Here is a 17,103-nt window from a genome sequence, read left to right on the forward strand (position 1 = left end):
GGATTGACGCTGCCTCTACATTTCACGTACGCCTGCCTGAAAATGTTCAGGCTAGAAAGTGGCAGGCAATAGCCGTTTCACAGCGCCGACTGCAAAACATTGAGAAGTCTGCCCGCAATGTTTTGAGATATCCCAGCAATTGCCTGACACGTGCTGTGAGTGGCTGCGTGTCCTCGTATGCTGACGTCATCATTTCCCCCCTTTAAAAATAATGTTTTCGATCAGTATCAAATTACGAATAATGGAAAAAAAGTAATCAACTGTTACAAGTAATCTTTTAAAAAATATATCACAGATGCATGCTAAATCAGAGCAAACTCCAAAAATGACTAGCATATGGTAAATTAACATACATTTAAAAAGTACGCGCCTAGTAACAGCGATCTGATTATAACAATCTGATTTACACGCTACAGAGGAATGAGACTATTTCTGGCACCTTCCTGGGTAATCTAATTACAGGAGTAACACATCACTCCCCGACATCGCACCCACCAGAGATGCCACTCAGCGGCGGTGGTAGTGTGCATATTTCATCCCAGGTAGGGCCCCGCCCCCTAAAATCGAGGGCACCCCCCACCCCACATCCCCACTTCCCAGAAACAGCTGCCCCCCTTAACAGGGCTCCTACAATAAAAAGCGATCAGCCGGCCACTCATCAAGAAAGTACCTTGCGCTAAGTGAACAGATACCACGCACGTGTTCATCACTTTACAATTCACGTCCTATCGTTCATTAACAGCGGACAGTGTGTAGACTATCAACGTACGGTCTGCAGTGCGACACGCACCCCAAACCCCATTGTCTCCCCGTAGCTTACCCCCCCCCCACTCCCTCCCTGGTCTCACGCCGCTGCTAACGCAATATCACGTCTTGCACTGGAGGCGCTCTTGTGAACACCAACGATGAAAAGTGTGCGCAAAAAAAAGAAACCCGTAAAAACAAAGTTTTTCACTATAAATCCTTTATATGCGTGGCGGCTAGAGTCCTCTCGTCCTCTGGCTTGAGATGGCTGCCACCTATGGGTCAGATGATTGCCTGCCACCATTAAGCAATTGGTGATTAAATAAAAAAAATTCCTAAAAAGTGTAACATTTTGGGAAAAAAAATTTCACGAAAATACATTGTCACACACAACGAGTCTGTGTGCAAAATGTCAGCTCGATTGGATCACGGGAAGTGGGTTAAAACACGACCGAAAGATTTGCACGGTCGTAAGCGCGCAAGCAAGCAAGCAAGTGAACTTAATATAAAGGATTAAAAAAAACTTGAAAACGGGGAGTCCATGGCAAAGTGGTGGACACGTGGAGTTCAGTTGGTGCGGTCCGTTGCTCTTGCCCCATTGATCTTTTCAAGTTGAAAACCTATATTATGCATGATAACTTTTCTTTGGGGTTAGATCGCCAAAATATCAATGTGTCGTTAAACCTGCCACCACCCGACACGGCCAAATAGTAAGGTAAACTCACAACTCACATGGTGTGAGTTTACTCTCCAACACACCGGTGCGCTGAACTAGTAACGAAATGGCAAGGTTTGTTTACGAGACAATTTTTTACTAATTGGATGTGTCGGGTGGTGGCGGGTTTAACGACACATTTACATTTATGCAATCTAACCCCAAAACCCCCCTCTATTATGGATAATATTGTCCGCGAAAGCCTACAACGTGTTAAACTGACTTACCTCTATACTTTTTTCAAACCATATATATCAATTGTTCATTAGTTTCACCCCTCCAGTGATACATTGGATTGTCGTGATTCGGGGCCACGATTCCATTTAAGAATCAATCGTTTTTAGTGTCTCAAACTTTCCATCTAATTCGCATCGCTACTCGGTTTGTTCCGTCTCTTTTGGACAGTTGTGATCATTTTAGGAGCTCAAACGAATAACATTGACATATTACCTGCATATATATATTTATTAATCTAAAATATTGTTTCTAACAACCATCACGATTCAACGCATGTCTCTTGAGCCGCGCTACACCCACAGTAATTAGCTCCACGAGCCACCCCAACACCGAGGGTTGCCACTTCTTGAGGTTACAAAAAAATACTACATCTCGTGGGAAGAAGCTTATCTCACAATACCACAAGAGGGGAGACTTTCGTAGACAGGAAACGCGATGGCTTGAGTGGTGTCAAATCTTGATTAGAAGCTTTCGTGACTGCATGATTTCATACTCTCGGCTTCTTTCGGTAAAGTCACGTAGATAGGAAAATAAATATATAATAGCTCACGACGTTTCGGTCGCAACAACAAGCGGTCGTCCTCAGGTGAAAGAGAGATTCGGCTAACAACAGTTAAGAACCTAAGAGTATGAAATCATGCAGTCACGAAAGCTTCTAATCAAGATTGAACAGCATCTACGGGGAGGTTTTCCACACAACTCAGACATAATTTCAACCGAGAAAATGGATGCAAAATGTAGCAATCTTTGGAAGTTCTGGATCAACCAGGTAGGGTGTTCCAGGAAGACTGACAGATCTCCAAAGGCATCAGCTACTTCAACTGGGAGAACGACTCGGGAGGGGGGGGGGGAACCGGCACAGCAGAGGTCGCAAACGGGTTTTGATCCCGTTCCCTACCCGTACCCTACCCGAAATGAGTGACAAACGGTTACTCACCAGTGACTCACGGCCTACCCGTACCCGGCCGCACCAAGGTCGAAAACGGGTACCCGTACCCGGCCGGGTACGGGTAGCCGGGTATCGGGTATGGTACGGGTACCCGGTTGCGACCTCTGCGGCACAGGTGGCAACCCCGCTACAACAACCTCGCCCCTTTAAACTTGTGCCCATCCTTTCATTGCCTGGCATTTACTGCGCTTCCTAGCGGCGGCGGTGACTCTGACCCCCCCCAACCCCACGCCCCTCACCCCTTCCCCCCCCACCCCCCAATTAAAAATTCAACTCCACCACACGAACCTCCTTCTCACGCTTTCTCCCCTGGCAGGATGGTCGTCGGGAGCGTCCCGCCGGGTCCGTAGTCGGCGGGGGGTGCCGAGGCGTTGCCTTCGTCGTCGTCGGCGTTCACCTGGTTCGACTTGCCCAGGTTCTTGATGATGTTGAGGTTGCTCCGAGCCGTCTCCAGGATGCTGTTCTCCAGGAGCCAGCCTTCGCACACCTCGTTCTGGTCCTGCACGCCCTCCTCGCTCGGCGGGGTGGCGTTCATCATCGACGTCTGCAGGTAGCGGACTCCCACGAGGACCGAGAGCTGCGCACGCGCCGGTGACAAACGAAGACAAAGATCCCCCGTGTAGCCTGTAACAGACTGTTGGGGCAAGTGCTGTTAAGCGAGTAGCACCGAATGCAGGCCGGCACTGTGGCACACGACGGGGTGGGTGGCCAGCACCATGCCCGGTCGCTTTTGTCTCCCCGGTGATGATGTTTACACACCGCAACAGGTACTCATTTGAGGCTGAGTCGACCTAGGGGAAGCCCAGGACAGGTGTTGGCCGTGAGCGGGAATCGAACTCGGGTCACCGGGTGTGTAGCACAGCGTAGCGCTAACCGCTTAATTTCCGCGCCGTGAGCGCGCACACGCACACAGAATGTGCACGGGTGAGCCCACTGGGTTGATCATCCATGCCTGCACACCTGGCATGATCACCTGGAATTCTCACCCGTGTGCACACGCGCTATTATACATGTGAGTCTACAGGTGAGTTTATTTTATTTTATCATCATCATCACGATCCATGGGCAGATCGCTCCGTAGGTGTCCACTGGGTCTCTGTGGGTCTCTGTGGGTGTCTATGTGTCTCTAGGAACATGGGTCTTTATGGGTCTCCATGAGTATGGGTCTCTATGGGTATCTCTATGGGTCTCTATGCGTTTTTTTTCCTTTTCTGCTGCTATAAATGTCCACACGACAACGATGACGATGATGATGATATCATCCACATCGTCAAGCCAGGTCGCTCCTGAAAAAATTGCCACATAGCACCTCAACGAGGCCCTAAAACTGTTCAAGTAAAATTAAAAAGTTGAATAGCTTTCGTTTTGTTGTTGTTGTTGTTGTTCATAATCAACGTTTTTGGGTTTAGATCGCGATATTTATAAATGTGTCGTAACCCTCCACCACCCGACACGGCCAATCAGTAAAAAAGTGTCACGTTGACAAAAGACAAATTAGTTCACTGCTTTAGCCCACCGGTTTGTTGAAGCGTGAAACCACGGGGTGGGTGTACTCAAATTGTAAATGTTGTGGTTTCACGCTTCAACACACCGGTGGGCTAAAGCAGTGAACTATTTGTCTTTTGTCAACGTGACACTTTTTTACTGATTGGCCGTGTCGGGTGGTGGAGGGTTACGACACATTTATAAATAACGCGATCTAAACCCAAAAACGTTGATTATGAATAATATTGGTCGCGAAAGCCTGCTACGTGTTAAACTGTTGTTGTTGTTGTAGGATTTACCTCGAAGAGCCAGACGAGGACGCCCACGGTGGCGATGGCGTGGACGAAGGCCGAGAAGTGCTCGAGCAGTGCGTCACGGCAGCCCCGCATCCACAGGTTGAGCTCCTCGGTCAGGTAGTCGTAGTTGTAGTGCGCCGAGTTGTTGGTGACGCTGTGCTGGATGCAGGGCCGCGGCGAGCTGGGGTTGCAGCAGCTGAAGGGGACGCCGTCCACCAGGTACTTGCCGTCCACGTTGCTCTTGAGGCGGCTGTCGGGGCGAGGGGTGGAATGGGTGGGCGAGGGTCGGTCGGTCAGTCAGTCCGTAAATATAATCGGAATAAAAAAAACACAACGGAGGTGAGAGTTGTCATGCCACTCGTTATATTTTTTAGGTGTTTGTCTTTTTTTAACTCCCCTCACGCCAAAAAACAATCACCTGAGTGGCACAAGGATCAACAATTTACCAAAAACCGGCAAAAGAATTTCCCAACGAACGGATTTGTTGTTGTTGAGAAAACATGACCTGACCTGGACACAAGGTAAATTCCCTTAATGGAGTGATCATCATCATCAATATCACATGTTTATTTACGTATTAATATGTTATTCTGCCATTAAGACAATAATCAAAAGTGGTACAAGGATGGGGTCCCCTGTTCTTAGTTTCAGTGGCAAGCTGATGCCAAAGCTATCGCCAAAGCTAGTTGCCACTACTATATACAGTATTTTTTTGAAATTGAGACCTGAGTCGCAAAACGAAATATTCCACAGAATATGTACGGCTTGTGCGAGGAGCTCACAGATCATGGGATGATCTGGCTGGACACACTCCCATTGGTGATCTCCTCTGGCTGCCGAGGATGCAGTGGCGAGGTCATGTAGCTCGCATGCCCGGCCACCACACGCTCAAGCACCTTCTGAGTGGCTGTATGGAAGCGGCCGCATGGGCACGGCACGGACTCAGAAACGATATGAGCTGAAGCGATAACGGGAGGACCTGTAGCCGAGGCCAAAGACTGGAAACAGCGCTGTCTAGAGCTCTGCCTCTGTGGAGGAGATTCGTGAAATATGATACTGGGCAGCTGGAGGCAGTCACCCTCACCAACAGAGGAAGGTGGATCAGCTATGCTCACAACAATGAACAGAGTGCTGGGTGCCTAAAACGAAGTGAGCCAGCAACAGTGGGGAGTGCAGGTGGTGCATCTGTCGGTCATTCTCAGGAGGTTAACATCTAAAACCCTGTGCGTGTGCCAGGCTGGCCTAGCCTGGCACTCGTGCTGAAGCGACGTCTCTGCCACTTGGTGGTGAAAAGAGCAGCTGTGTGTGAGGTGTGTGGATGACGTGTCCGTGTGTGTTAGAGAGCTATACTCTTAGGTTTTTTCGGTAAAGTCACGTAGGTAAAAAATAAAAATGTAATTAAAATTAATAAAAGTAAAATAAAAATCACGACGTTTCGGAGGCAACACAAGCTTCGTCACAGCACGATTGCTGTATCAAGTAAACTCTTTTACTTGATACAGCAAGCGTGCTTTGACGGTATCAAGTAAACTCTTTTACTTGATACAGCAAGCGTGCTGTGACGGTTCCACCTGAAGACGGAAGCTTGTGTTGTCTCCGAAAAGTCGTGATTTTTATTTTACTTTTATTAATTTTAATTTATTTTTTATTTTTTACCTACGTGACTTTACCGACAAAACCTAAGAGTATGAATCCTTGCAGTCACGAAAGCTTCAAATCTAGAATGTTAGAGAGCTGTATGTGATGTATCGGGTGGTGAGTGTTTAGGGCGTGTGAGAGGCAGAGTGGTGTGTCTGTGAGGTTTGAGAGTGTGTGGGTTGTTCGATGTGTGTGAGTGTCTGTGGGCAAGATGTGTGCAGGTCAGGTGTGTGCATGTTTGAGCGTGAGGTGTGAGATGCGTATGTATGGATGTGCATGAGCTGTGTGTGTTGTACGTGGTGCATGTGTGCATTTGAATGTGAGGTTTATCTGTGAAGCATGTGCATGGGTGTGGGAGATGTGTATGAGGTGTGTTATGTGATTGTGTATATATTTGAGAGTGTAAGGTTTTTGTGTGTGTGTGTGTATCGAGTGTGTCTCATCCCTGACCCTACTTTGAACATCAACTCTTTAAACCCTGCCCATTCATACCAAAATGTACACTGAAAAGTCATAGATTCGAACACACGGATGGCGAATGTATGTTTAAATATACTGCCCTCTGACCCTGCCCTTGACTTAACCGGTGGTTTTACTATGCATGGATATACTCGAATCCTGCCCTAGGATTATGGACTTGCTATCATTGACGTAGGGCCGTCAAAAAAACGGTGTCCAATCGGCTCATAACTCAGCGGTGGCAGGAAGCCCAGGGACTTGGATCAGACCGTCTTACGTCTCCACTACAAACCAGTTACACTCCTACATCGCCCCCACCCCCCTCCGCTCCCGTTCAATCAGACAGATCTCCTTAGATCAGGGCTTATTGGACTGCTGTGTGCCGGTGGTCGATTTGGCACGCGGATTTGGCACGGTGTATTGGTTCTCATGCCACCCCTCGACTCGGGAGCTGCCACTACAAACACAACCCTCCACGATGTCGAGGGGCTGCCCCCCGCGGTGGAACATGCAAAGGTGGAACGGAAACGGCTGATCGGGTTCGAGGGCCTGTAAATCAACTGCTCGAGTATCGTCCTCGTGTGATAGCTAATACAAGAGGTATTAGGGCTGCAAACGGGTTAGGTAAGCACCACCACGTGCTAATTTGCGCACAGGAGACCGCTCGGATGCATTTTAAGCAGGAGAGGAACGCACTCGGGTCCACGGTTTACTTTGCGAAGGACTACAATGCGCACATTCTGATGTGTGCTGCCCAGGTTGAATGTGGGGAATTGAATTAACGAATAGGAGGTGGCTGGGAGGATCAGGGTTCAGGGGTCAGAGCCCGGAGCGGTACATCGCTGAGATCCTGGGGTTCAAATCGGGGTTTCAGCCACCACCCGTGATTAACATTACTTCTCAAATCATATAAACAAGTTGTACTTCATTTGTCTAAATTAATTACAACTCTCAGAATTAAAGAGAAAAGATCAGGTTGACTGCCATACGATAAACATTTCTCTCCAACTCACGACATGACGGCGATATCACAATTGGCAAACGAATGTGTAAGTCTATAAGGTGATTGGTCTTTTGAATCAATGTTTTGAGTAGCATTGGTATGAGTAGCCAAACCTTGGACCAGTGTCACATTTTATGAACCCAGGTCACTGACATTGTAGGCGAAGACGAAATCCAGTTCAACACCGCTTCGCAAACAAAATGAAATGCAATGGTTCTCCATTATTACCTCGATTGATGATCGGAGGGGGGATGACTACTGTATTAGCGAGCACCTATTAAAGGCACACACGTACGCATGTGTCTCAGAAGTCTACTTGGGGTCCTGTACGGACAAGTGGAAGGGGAAGCATTGGCAGAGATGAAGATAAAGACAAGAGAGAGAAACAGAAACACATAGAGATTTAGAGATCTCCGAGGTATATGGCAAGGTAGTCCATTGCATCCGATGATGACTTCCATTACATCTTGTGGGTTCTCTGATGGCTGTATGGTCCGATGCGTGATGCATACTGTCTGCCACAGGCAGAGCACTAAGGCCTGTTCCATTGAGGCCAGTGAAGCCATGGTCGTATGTCTCCTCTGTCGCTTCGCCAGGTGACGTTCGGCCATTTTGTTCCTCAGGCAACTGCACTCCTTGATAGCAGAGGCTGCGCCGCCAGGTGGAACGGTCAGCAGGAACAGCCTCAAGGGAGGCAGCGTCTATCCCACACTTTTTAAGTGAGGTCTTCAACTGATCCTTAAGCAGTCTTTTCGGCCCACCTGCAGAGCGACAGGCCAGTTTTAGCTGTCCGTACATCATCTTTCGTGGCAGGCGGTCCTCCGGCATTGGGATGGCATGGCCGAGCCATCTCAGCTAGTGGTGTGTGATGTTCGCCTGAATGCTCCTGCAATCTGGTTTTTTGTAAGATCTCAGAGTGTGGAACACGGTCCTGTCAGGTCACTTTCCAAATGCGTTGGAGGCATTTGATATGAAAGGACTCAAGTTGATTTAGGCATCGGCTGTAAACTGTCCACGTTTCACGATAAATAGAGCAGTGTAAAAACGCACACTGCCTGGTGTACTGTAAAGGTGACTGTTATTGAAAACCTTCCTCCTGAGTCGTCCAAAGGAGGATGAGGCTTGCTTGATCCGGTGCTGGATGTCCTGGTCGATGTTGCAGTATTTCGAGAGGATGCTTCCGAGGTTTTTAAAGTGTGGAACAATAGCAAGTGAGGAGTCTGAGATGAAGAATGCGGATGGATCAGGTGGAGGCTCAGATGACCACTGACATAGGACTTCTGTTTTTGGGATATTAACAGACAGCCCTATTCTGCTGTATGCCCTCGCAGCTCCTGCGAAGTTGGCCTGTAGAGATTCTGGGGTATGTGCCACAAGAGCACAGTCATCCACATACTGGAGCTCAAGTACACATTCATATGAAAACTTTGTTGCCGCTTGGAGCCTCCTGATGTTGAAAAGATTCCCATCCAACCTGAAGTCCAGGGTCACCCCACTCTCCATTTCCATGTCCTTGTGCAGAAGTGTTGTGACACATAGGAGGGAGACATTGGATAGGACTGGCGCAATCACACAACCTTGCCTCACACCAGTGCCTACTCCAAGGATTCAGACTCCTGACCTCCAACTGTTACTCTGGCTATCTTCCCCTCCTGGAACTCACGAAAGATGTTCACAAACTTCCCGGGGCAGCCATACTGCAGGAGGACCTTCCATAAAAGTTCACAGTGTACTGTGTCAAAGGCTTTGGAGAGGTCCACAAAGGCCATGAACAGGTCTTGCTTCTGTTCACGGCACTTTTCCTGCAGTTGGCGTGCAGTGAAGATCATGTCCATTGTGCTTGTTCTTTCTGAAACCGCACTGGGGCTCTGGTAGCAAGTCTTCAGTGATGGTGTCAATGAGTCTATGAAGCATGACCTTCGCCAGGACTTTGGCAGCAACGGCAAGGAGGGATATGCCCCTGCTGTTGCTGCAGGTGAATTTGTCCCCCTTGTTTTTGTATATGGTGACAATGTTTGCATCCCTACATTGATGGGGGATGCTCTCTTGCCTCCATATCTCAGAGGTGAACAGGTGAACTGCTCTGGTGCAGATATAGCCCCCCTATTTCAGGATATCAGCAGGGATGGAATCGGTTCCAGGTGTCTTGTTGTTCTTCAGCAATTTGATGGCGGTGCAAACTTCAGAAAAGGTATGTGGAAGATCAAGGCTCTGGATGGTGGGCAGTGTCGGGAGCTCCTCCAGGACTGAGTAGTCAACTGGTTTTGGCTGGTTTAAGAGGACTCCAAAATGTTCACCCCAACTCTGGGCTTTCTTAGTTTGGTCCTTTTTGAGAGTGGACCCATCTGCACGTTTGAGGGGACAAAGAGAGCAACTTCTTCGGCCGTGGGTGGTCTTCACGGCATCATAAAAGTTGTGCATATATCTGTCCGCGTAAGATTGTATGTCCTGTGCTTTGGAGATCCACCACTCATTTTGCAGGTGTTGTAGAACATTCTGTGCATTCCTCCTCTGGTCCTGCCATTGCTTTTTGAGGGCCTCAGAAGTGGGGTTGTTGAGTGCGTCTTTATGCGCTTTGTGCACACTGTCAAGTAGGGTGGAGATGTATTTGGAGTTTTCATCGAACCAGTCCTGGTGCTTCTTGCTGCTGTAGCCGACAGAGTGGGCTGATGACTCATAGAACTAAGGGAGGACCACTTGTCATCAATCGAACCCTCCGCACCCAGAAGAGTCTCAGCGTTCTGCTAGAGAGCGGATTCGGATGTTTCGCGCCTCTGTTTCCTCAAGTCGAGTAGAGTGCAGCCTTATTTGGTGGACGTCTTGAGGCAGACGGCTGGGCGAACTTTCATTCTGAGCTTGGCGAAGATCATCCGATGATCCGTCCAGCACTTCGCTCCTGTCATGGCTCGTGTACTGAGGACATCCCTGACATCAGTGCGCCTGACAGTCATATAATCTAGGAGGTGCCAGTGCTTTGGCCGTGGGTGGGTCCAGGAGGTTTTGTAACTGTTTTTCATTTGGAACATGCTATTGGTGATGGTGAGCTCATGTTCAGCACAATGGCTTAGCAGTCTCAATCCATTTGCATTAGCATGGCCAACGCCGTGATGTCCTACCACACCACTTTATATCTCCCAATCTCTCCACACTTGTGTTGAAGTCACCCAACTTTGGAGGGCCTCGTCCAGTATCTCATAAAAGCAGTCTTTTGCTTCATCTTCTGATGGCAAAGTTGGTGTATAAGCACTGAAAAGAATGGCATGCTGCTTGTCAACGAGGAGAATGCGGAGCGACGTATGCCTTTAGCTTATGCCAGTTGGTGTTTCTGTGAGATTTGGCAGGAGGAAGTTCTTCATGGCAATGCCCACACCATGCAGATGTTGACCTTCTGGCGGGTATCCCTTCCAGAAGAGGCTGTAGCCCTCCTTCTTCCTCCCTGAGCGACCCTTCCCCCAGGAGCCTGGTCTCACTCAGAGCAGCGATGTTGATGTTACATCGCTTCAGCTCTGCTGCAATGAGTGCAGTCCTTCGTTCGGGTCTGTCGGTGCCACAGCTGGAGTCCAAGAGAGTTCTTATGTTCCATGTTGCAAGTCGTCAAGGGACATGTTTCTTGTATTGTTTTCGACCGCTTAGCGGAATGTCCTGATAGGTGCGGCAGCCTATCCAGCAGAGTTATAGAGGGCAATGTTTAGGCCACATTTTCTAGGCGTTTCACCATTCGGGGTGAACAGTGTGGCTCCTAAATGAGGCTTATCAGATACACAGGGGTCTGCCAGGAGCAACTGCCACTCAAATCCCAGCTGCTGACGACCAATAGCCCTGAACCGCTACCGTGCATGGGGCATAGTTCGGAGCTTCTGGATCATTCAGTCCTACCCCCATCACCAAGCACTCCATCGCCAGTAGACTTTCATGGTGCAGGAAATCTTAGACGGAACTCATAAAGAGCGGTAGTGGATACCTGTGCGCTGAAATTATTTAGATTGATGGGGGGGAATGAGCTTGTCCTACATCACTTCTTCACTGTGGAGGAATGGATTTCAGTGGTAAGGAGAAATTTCAAGACCACCAGCACCACCTTACTTCTGCAGGAGGCTGCCGGAGCTCCAGTCTATCGGAGGACCGCCTGTCGCACGCCGCCAGCACATTACACTTCTCTCAGGGTGAGCTCTCCGACCCTTCGTCTTCCCAGACGTACCCACAAGGCAGCGGGACAGTGGTTGGCCGATGCCAGGGCGTGTCCACATAACGTGGGCCTGCTCACCGCACCTCTGGGGCCCACTGCAGCTCCGAAGGGCTCGATATTTGTCTGGAACCTCTCCACCCAGACCTGTTCGCCAAGGGAGACCCTACCATGAGTACAAGACTCCAGGAGACATAGCTCTGAGGGTCATTGGAACACACTAACCCCACCACCACGAAAAGGTTACGATCCTTCGGTGTGGAGAGAGACGCACACACACACACAGAGACAGACAAAGACCCGCACAAAGACGTATGCAAAGACAGAGATACAGACGGACACTCTTGTCTGGACCATAAACACATTGGAGCCCTGTGCAAGTGCACACTCAGCAGATGCAATCCCAACACACATCCCCTGGATTTCCATATACTGGACACTCCATGGTAGAGTGCTGTTAGTGAGCACCTATTAAGGCCGCAACTGTGTATGGGGGGATGATGTGGCAGACTGATTGGTGTGGGGAGCGATAGTGCAGTGGTTACCGCGTTGCGCTATGAACCCTGCGACCCGAGTTCGATTCTGAACTGGTCCTGGGCCTCCCCTAGGGCGACTCAGCCATAACTTAGTAGCTGGTGTGGTGTGTCCGTAGCGCAGCGCGCTAACAACTACAAAAATAAAGATCCCCCCGATAGCCATAACAGACTATTGGGGCAAGTGCTGTTAGCGAGCACCTACGAAGGCCGGCACGGCACACGAGGGGGTGGGTTGACAACACCACGCCCAGTCGCCTTTGTCTCCCTAATGGCGATGTTTACACATCACACAAGGTACTCATTTGAGGCTGAGTCAACCTAGGGGAGGCCCAATTGTCACTAACCACTCCACCACCGCTCTCACATATATACGTACACACAATGATGACACGTAGACGCACCAAAACACAATGGCACACACTTCACAAACGTCTTGATGCACTTCACGGGCTGCGTTCACAGTGTGCTGAGTTTGTGTCTGGCGTCGCCGTGTTTGTTAAGTTGGTTGTCGGTTAAACCAAGGTGTACATCAAGACCCGTTAAAGACTTGGCATTCTGAAGCCCCTCACTTGAGATATATATACAGTATCTCTCTCTCGTCTAAACCTTCAGTGCCGACCAAGAATTGTTGCTTCATCTGCGCAGATGGATCTGCTTCAGGCAGACGTCGTCATGATCATCGTCTGTGTTGTTTATCATGGTCAGGAGTTCGGTAAAAAAAAAAAACCCTCAATATTGCAAGAGCCGCAATACCACGTGGTGAGTACGAGACGGCGGTCCTTTAATAAACAACGTCACGAAGAGGCCAAGTCAGTCCTGAAAGAGCCGAATGCCGCTACCGGAGCCGAAAGGTTACCGACCACTACCTCTGATCACGGCAGACACAAAGTGAACCGGCGCGCAGGATTGAGAATGACGGTGACACGATGGGACCCCTCTCTCTGGGAATCCCACGATGGGGTGAGCTTTGTGCTGGTGACCCATCATCATTTACGTCCTGGCATTAAACACATTCGCACCTCCGATTAGCAAGCTTGGCTACGTACGGTACGGCTAGAAGTTCAATACATTCCAATTAAAAGTGAGGCGCTGTCGTCACGTGACGTGATGGTGAGCACACTGGACTTACAGGGGCCGTCAGTTGTACCTCGCGGAGCGGGAGTTTTAATAAAGCATCGAAGACAAACAGTGGGTGTCCAATAGAGAGAACTCGCCGCTGCCATGGGAGTGTGGAATTTCCGACCTCTGTCTCAGGGCTGTAAACAAGCGGCGACCATCGCTTCCATGTCCATTTGAGCAAGAGGGCAACTGGCTTGATAACATTTGACATTTAGTCACATGTTCATTATTGGATGAGCGGTTAACAAGACACACACGGACACAGCAGACACCACGTGGATCTATCATCTGTCAATAAGTACGGCTCTAAAAGGAAAAGTATATATAATCCAACGTTTTGGGCCATGGCCCTTCTTCACAAGCACATCTAATTTTATTGAATGCACTCGGAATCAGGGCCGTTGCCCAAAACGTCACCTTCTATACTTTTTCCCTTTTAAGGCCACCGTATTCTTGACAAATGTGTCGAGCTCTTTCGTTAGCTGTGCTTGTGCACTACTGTCAGCTGCAGCAGCAGCAGCACCACCCAATAATGTATCTCTCCATCACTCACTCCATGACGTCCTTGGAGTTGGGGTCCAGGTATCGTGCGCTCATCCACTGCATCTCGAACCAGTCTCTGAAGCCGTTGTTGCCGCAGCAGCGGAAGTCCATCTGGAGGAGGTCGATGGTCCGCTTGAGGAAGCACCTGCCCGGCGTGTCCGTGTCCTTGTAGAACCTCATGCCGTTGCGCAGCCCGTGGTGGAAGGCCTCTTCGAGGTCCGAGCGGACCATGAGGCACATGAGTGCGCCCAGGAGAATGACGAACGTGAAGAAGAAGGTGCCCACGATGTAGGGCAGGAGGTAGATCCGCCAGCGGGTGAAGCGAGTCGCGTCGGCGCAGTCGTGGCAGATCTTGCCGCCCAGGAGGTTGATGGCGCACGCCACGATTCCCACCACGAGCAGGAAGTTGGGCAGCGACTGGACGCTGTTTCTGTGCTCCATCACCTCGGCTCTCTTCTTCAGCTCGATCTTGAACGAAAGCCCCAGGGCGAAGAGCACGATGCCGGCCACCACGGACACCCAGTTGAGTGCCCAGAGAGCCTGCGCCAGCTTGTCTCTCGTCTGCCGCGTGAACTTTAGGCGGAGGATCGCCATCCGCCCGTGTGCGTGTCACCCCGTGTGTCACTGTGTGTCACTCTTGTGTGTGTGTGTGTGTGTCACTCTTGTGTGTGTGCGCGTGTTCGCTAACAGCACTTGCCCCGAAAGTATGTTAGCGCTATGCGGGGGATCTTTGTTTTTGTGTTCGATAACAGCACTTGGCCCAAAAAAGTCCGCTAAGGCTATATGGGGGATATTTGTCTTTACCTTGTGTGTGTAAAAGAGTGTCACTGTGTGTGTGTCACTGTGTCACTGCCTCGCTGTGTCACTGTGTGTGTGTCACTGTGTCACTGCCTCGCTGTGTCACTGTGTGTGTGTCACTGTGTGTGTGTTACTGTGTCACTGTGTGTGTGTCACTGTGTGTGTGTTACTGTGTCACTGTGTGTGTGTCACTGTGTGTGCCACTGTGTCACTGCCTCGCTGTGTCACTGTGTGTGTGTCACTGTGTCACTGCCTCGCTGTGTCACTGTGTGTGTCACTGTGTGTGTGTTACTGTGTCACTGTGTGTGTGTCACTGTGTCACTGCCTCGCTGTGTGACTGCCTCTCTGCGCATCACGATGCCCGTGTGTCACAACACAGTCGGTGTGCTTCGCTGTGTCTGATACTTTCTGTCGCACTGTGCTTCTTGATGTCTACAAATATGTCTTAGGCGTGTGTCTGTGTCACAACTGTGTGTCTCCCTGTCTAGCTGACTGAGTGCAAATGCCTCACTGTGTCACTTCTGTGCCTGTAGGCTTTGCCGTCGACGTATCTCACCGTCTGTGTTTATTACTTGATGACCTCCAGTCCCCCCTTCACGCTCTGTACGTCAACGAAATCCTCCCTTTCCCAATCTCCGCCACGTCTATCGACAAGCCCGCCGCACTCTGCCCGCCTTATCGATCCCCTCTCACGTCTCGCTTTCGATTAATCGACGTCCCTTTCTCTCGCTCTTTCTCTCGATTTCACGTCAAGTGCCTCCGAAAGGAGATTAAGGCCAACCGCAGCTCCCTCGTCAATGAACGACGACGTTTGCGACGACGACGACGCTGATGTCGAGACCGAGTCGCGCAAACGGCGAAACGGAGCGCACGCGCGCGAGTTCGCGGACGAGTCGAAGGCGCTCCCCGCTGGTAAAAAGTCGTGGCGGATTTTGTTGTTTGTTTGTTGCGCTGTCGGCGAATTTGTGACGGGTGGTCGGTCTGGCGAGCTCTGCGTGGCTTCTCCTCTGTCCTACACCTCACCAGAGCCGATTACTTCCCCCACCGCCCACCATCAGCGCCACCACTCCCGCCCCGACTCCAACCAACTCGCCCCCCACCCCCCCCCCACCTCGATTAATCCACGCCGATAAACGCTTCCTCCTAATTCGCATCATCCCAATCGCATTAGAGTGAATGAGACGGACCCCCCCCTTCCCATGAACCCATTCCTCTGCTCACAACCACGGTGTAAGGTGGCCACTCATCACCTAACTGAAACTACTCAAAGAAACTTATTTGTTTTCATTTTACTAGGTAAGGCCCCACTGAGCTATGTGGATATTTTTCAGAAGCGACCTGGCTACCACAAATGGTAGATTAACGAAGTGGCATATCATGCGGACATTTATAGTAGCTGGAATTGTTTTTTCAGATTACGTGAAAAACCCATGCAGTATTTAACATGATGGGGTTTTTGTATTGTTATACAGCCATGAGTGACCAGGCTGGGCCCATAAACTTGCTGCACTTCAGAAACTCAGTATATTTACGGGCGGCTGATAACTGGATATGATTCCAGAATATCAGCGATAAAAGCTTCCCAACCCATTCCCTCCACCCAGTTAGCAAACTAGGAAACTAAACCATTTTAATTTTACCAGGTAAGGCCCCACTGAGCTATGTAGCTCTTTTTCAGAAGCGCCCTGGCGATCACAAATGATAGCTCAACGAAGTGGCTTATCACTTGGAAATGCATCGCAGCCAAATACTCTAAACGCGTGTTTATTCTAAATGTGGAGGGAAAACCCGGAGGACCCGGAGAAAAATCCACGCCACAACGGGGAGAGAGACGTGCAAAATCCAAATATACAGACGTCAAGGTCCGGTTCGAACCCACAACCTCCTGTATACCGGGCGAGGTAGTTAACATCTCGCCACCTGCTGATCCACCAACCCCAAGCACCGCCCTGTGTTCTATTCTGTCCGCTGTGTGACCGCGTGGTAAAAGTGGGATGATTACGGTAGTGATGGTGCGCCCCATTTAGATCCCCTTCGTGTTCAGGTTGTAACGCATGTTGTTTGGGAAATGTGTCCGACGTTTCGCACCACGGGCAGGGGGGCTTTTTCAAATAATTGTTCATCAGTTCCTGAAGAAGTAGCAGTATCGGGCACGTGAAGCGAAACGTCGGACACCGTGCAGAAAAACAGACGGGACAACCAGAGACCACACCGGAGTGTTACGCAGCACAGCAGTGAAACATCTGCGCAGTAGCATTACATGTCACAGTGCTGGTAACCCATGACAGTTCAGCTTGTCACGTCTACCCATTTCGATTTAAAGCTTTCGTGACTGCAGGGATTCATTTTCTTGGTTCTTTCGGTAAAGTCACGTAGAATGGAAATAATAAAATAATAA

The 17,103-nt window shown here is 49.8% G+C and overlaps 1 protein-coding gene across 1 annotated transcript; it reads right to left on the reverse strand.

Moving 5' to 3' along the window:
* Nucleotides 1–2,939: 2,939 nt before the first annotated feature.
* PRPH2 (peripherin 2) lies at nucleotides 2,940–15,487 on the reverse strand. The gene is made up of 3 exons (XM_078609850.1): nucleotides 13,918–15,487; nucleotides 4,430–4,676; nucleotides 2,940–3,222 (listed from the first exon to the last, which is right to left on the reverse strand). Exons 1-3 carry the CDS (start codon nucleotides 14,499–14,501, stop codon nucleotides 2,941–2,943), a joined length of 1,113 nt encoding a protein of 370 aa, XP_078465976.1. The 5' UTR covers nucleotides 14,502–15,487; the 3' UTR covers nucleotide 2,940.
* Between the last annotated feature and the right edge of the window lie 1,616 nt (nucleotides 15,488–17,103).

Source organism: Lampetra planeri, chromosome 33 (genome assembly GCF_965212315.1).
Source record: "Lampetra planeri chromosome 33, kcLamPlan1.2.h2, whole genome shotgun sequence".
Taxonomy (NCBI): domain Eukaryota; kingdom Metazoa; phylum Chordata; class Hyperoartia; order Petromyzontiformes; family Petromyzontidae; genus Lampetra; species Lampetra planeri.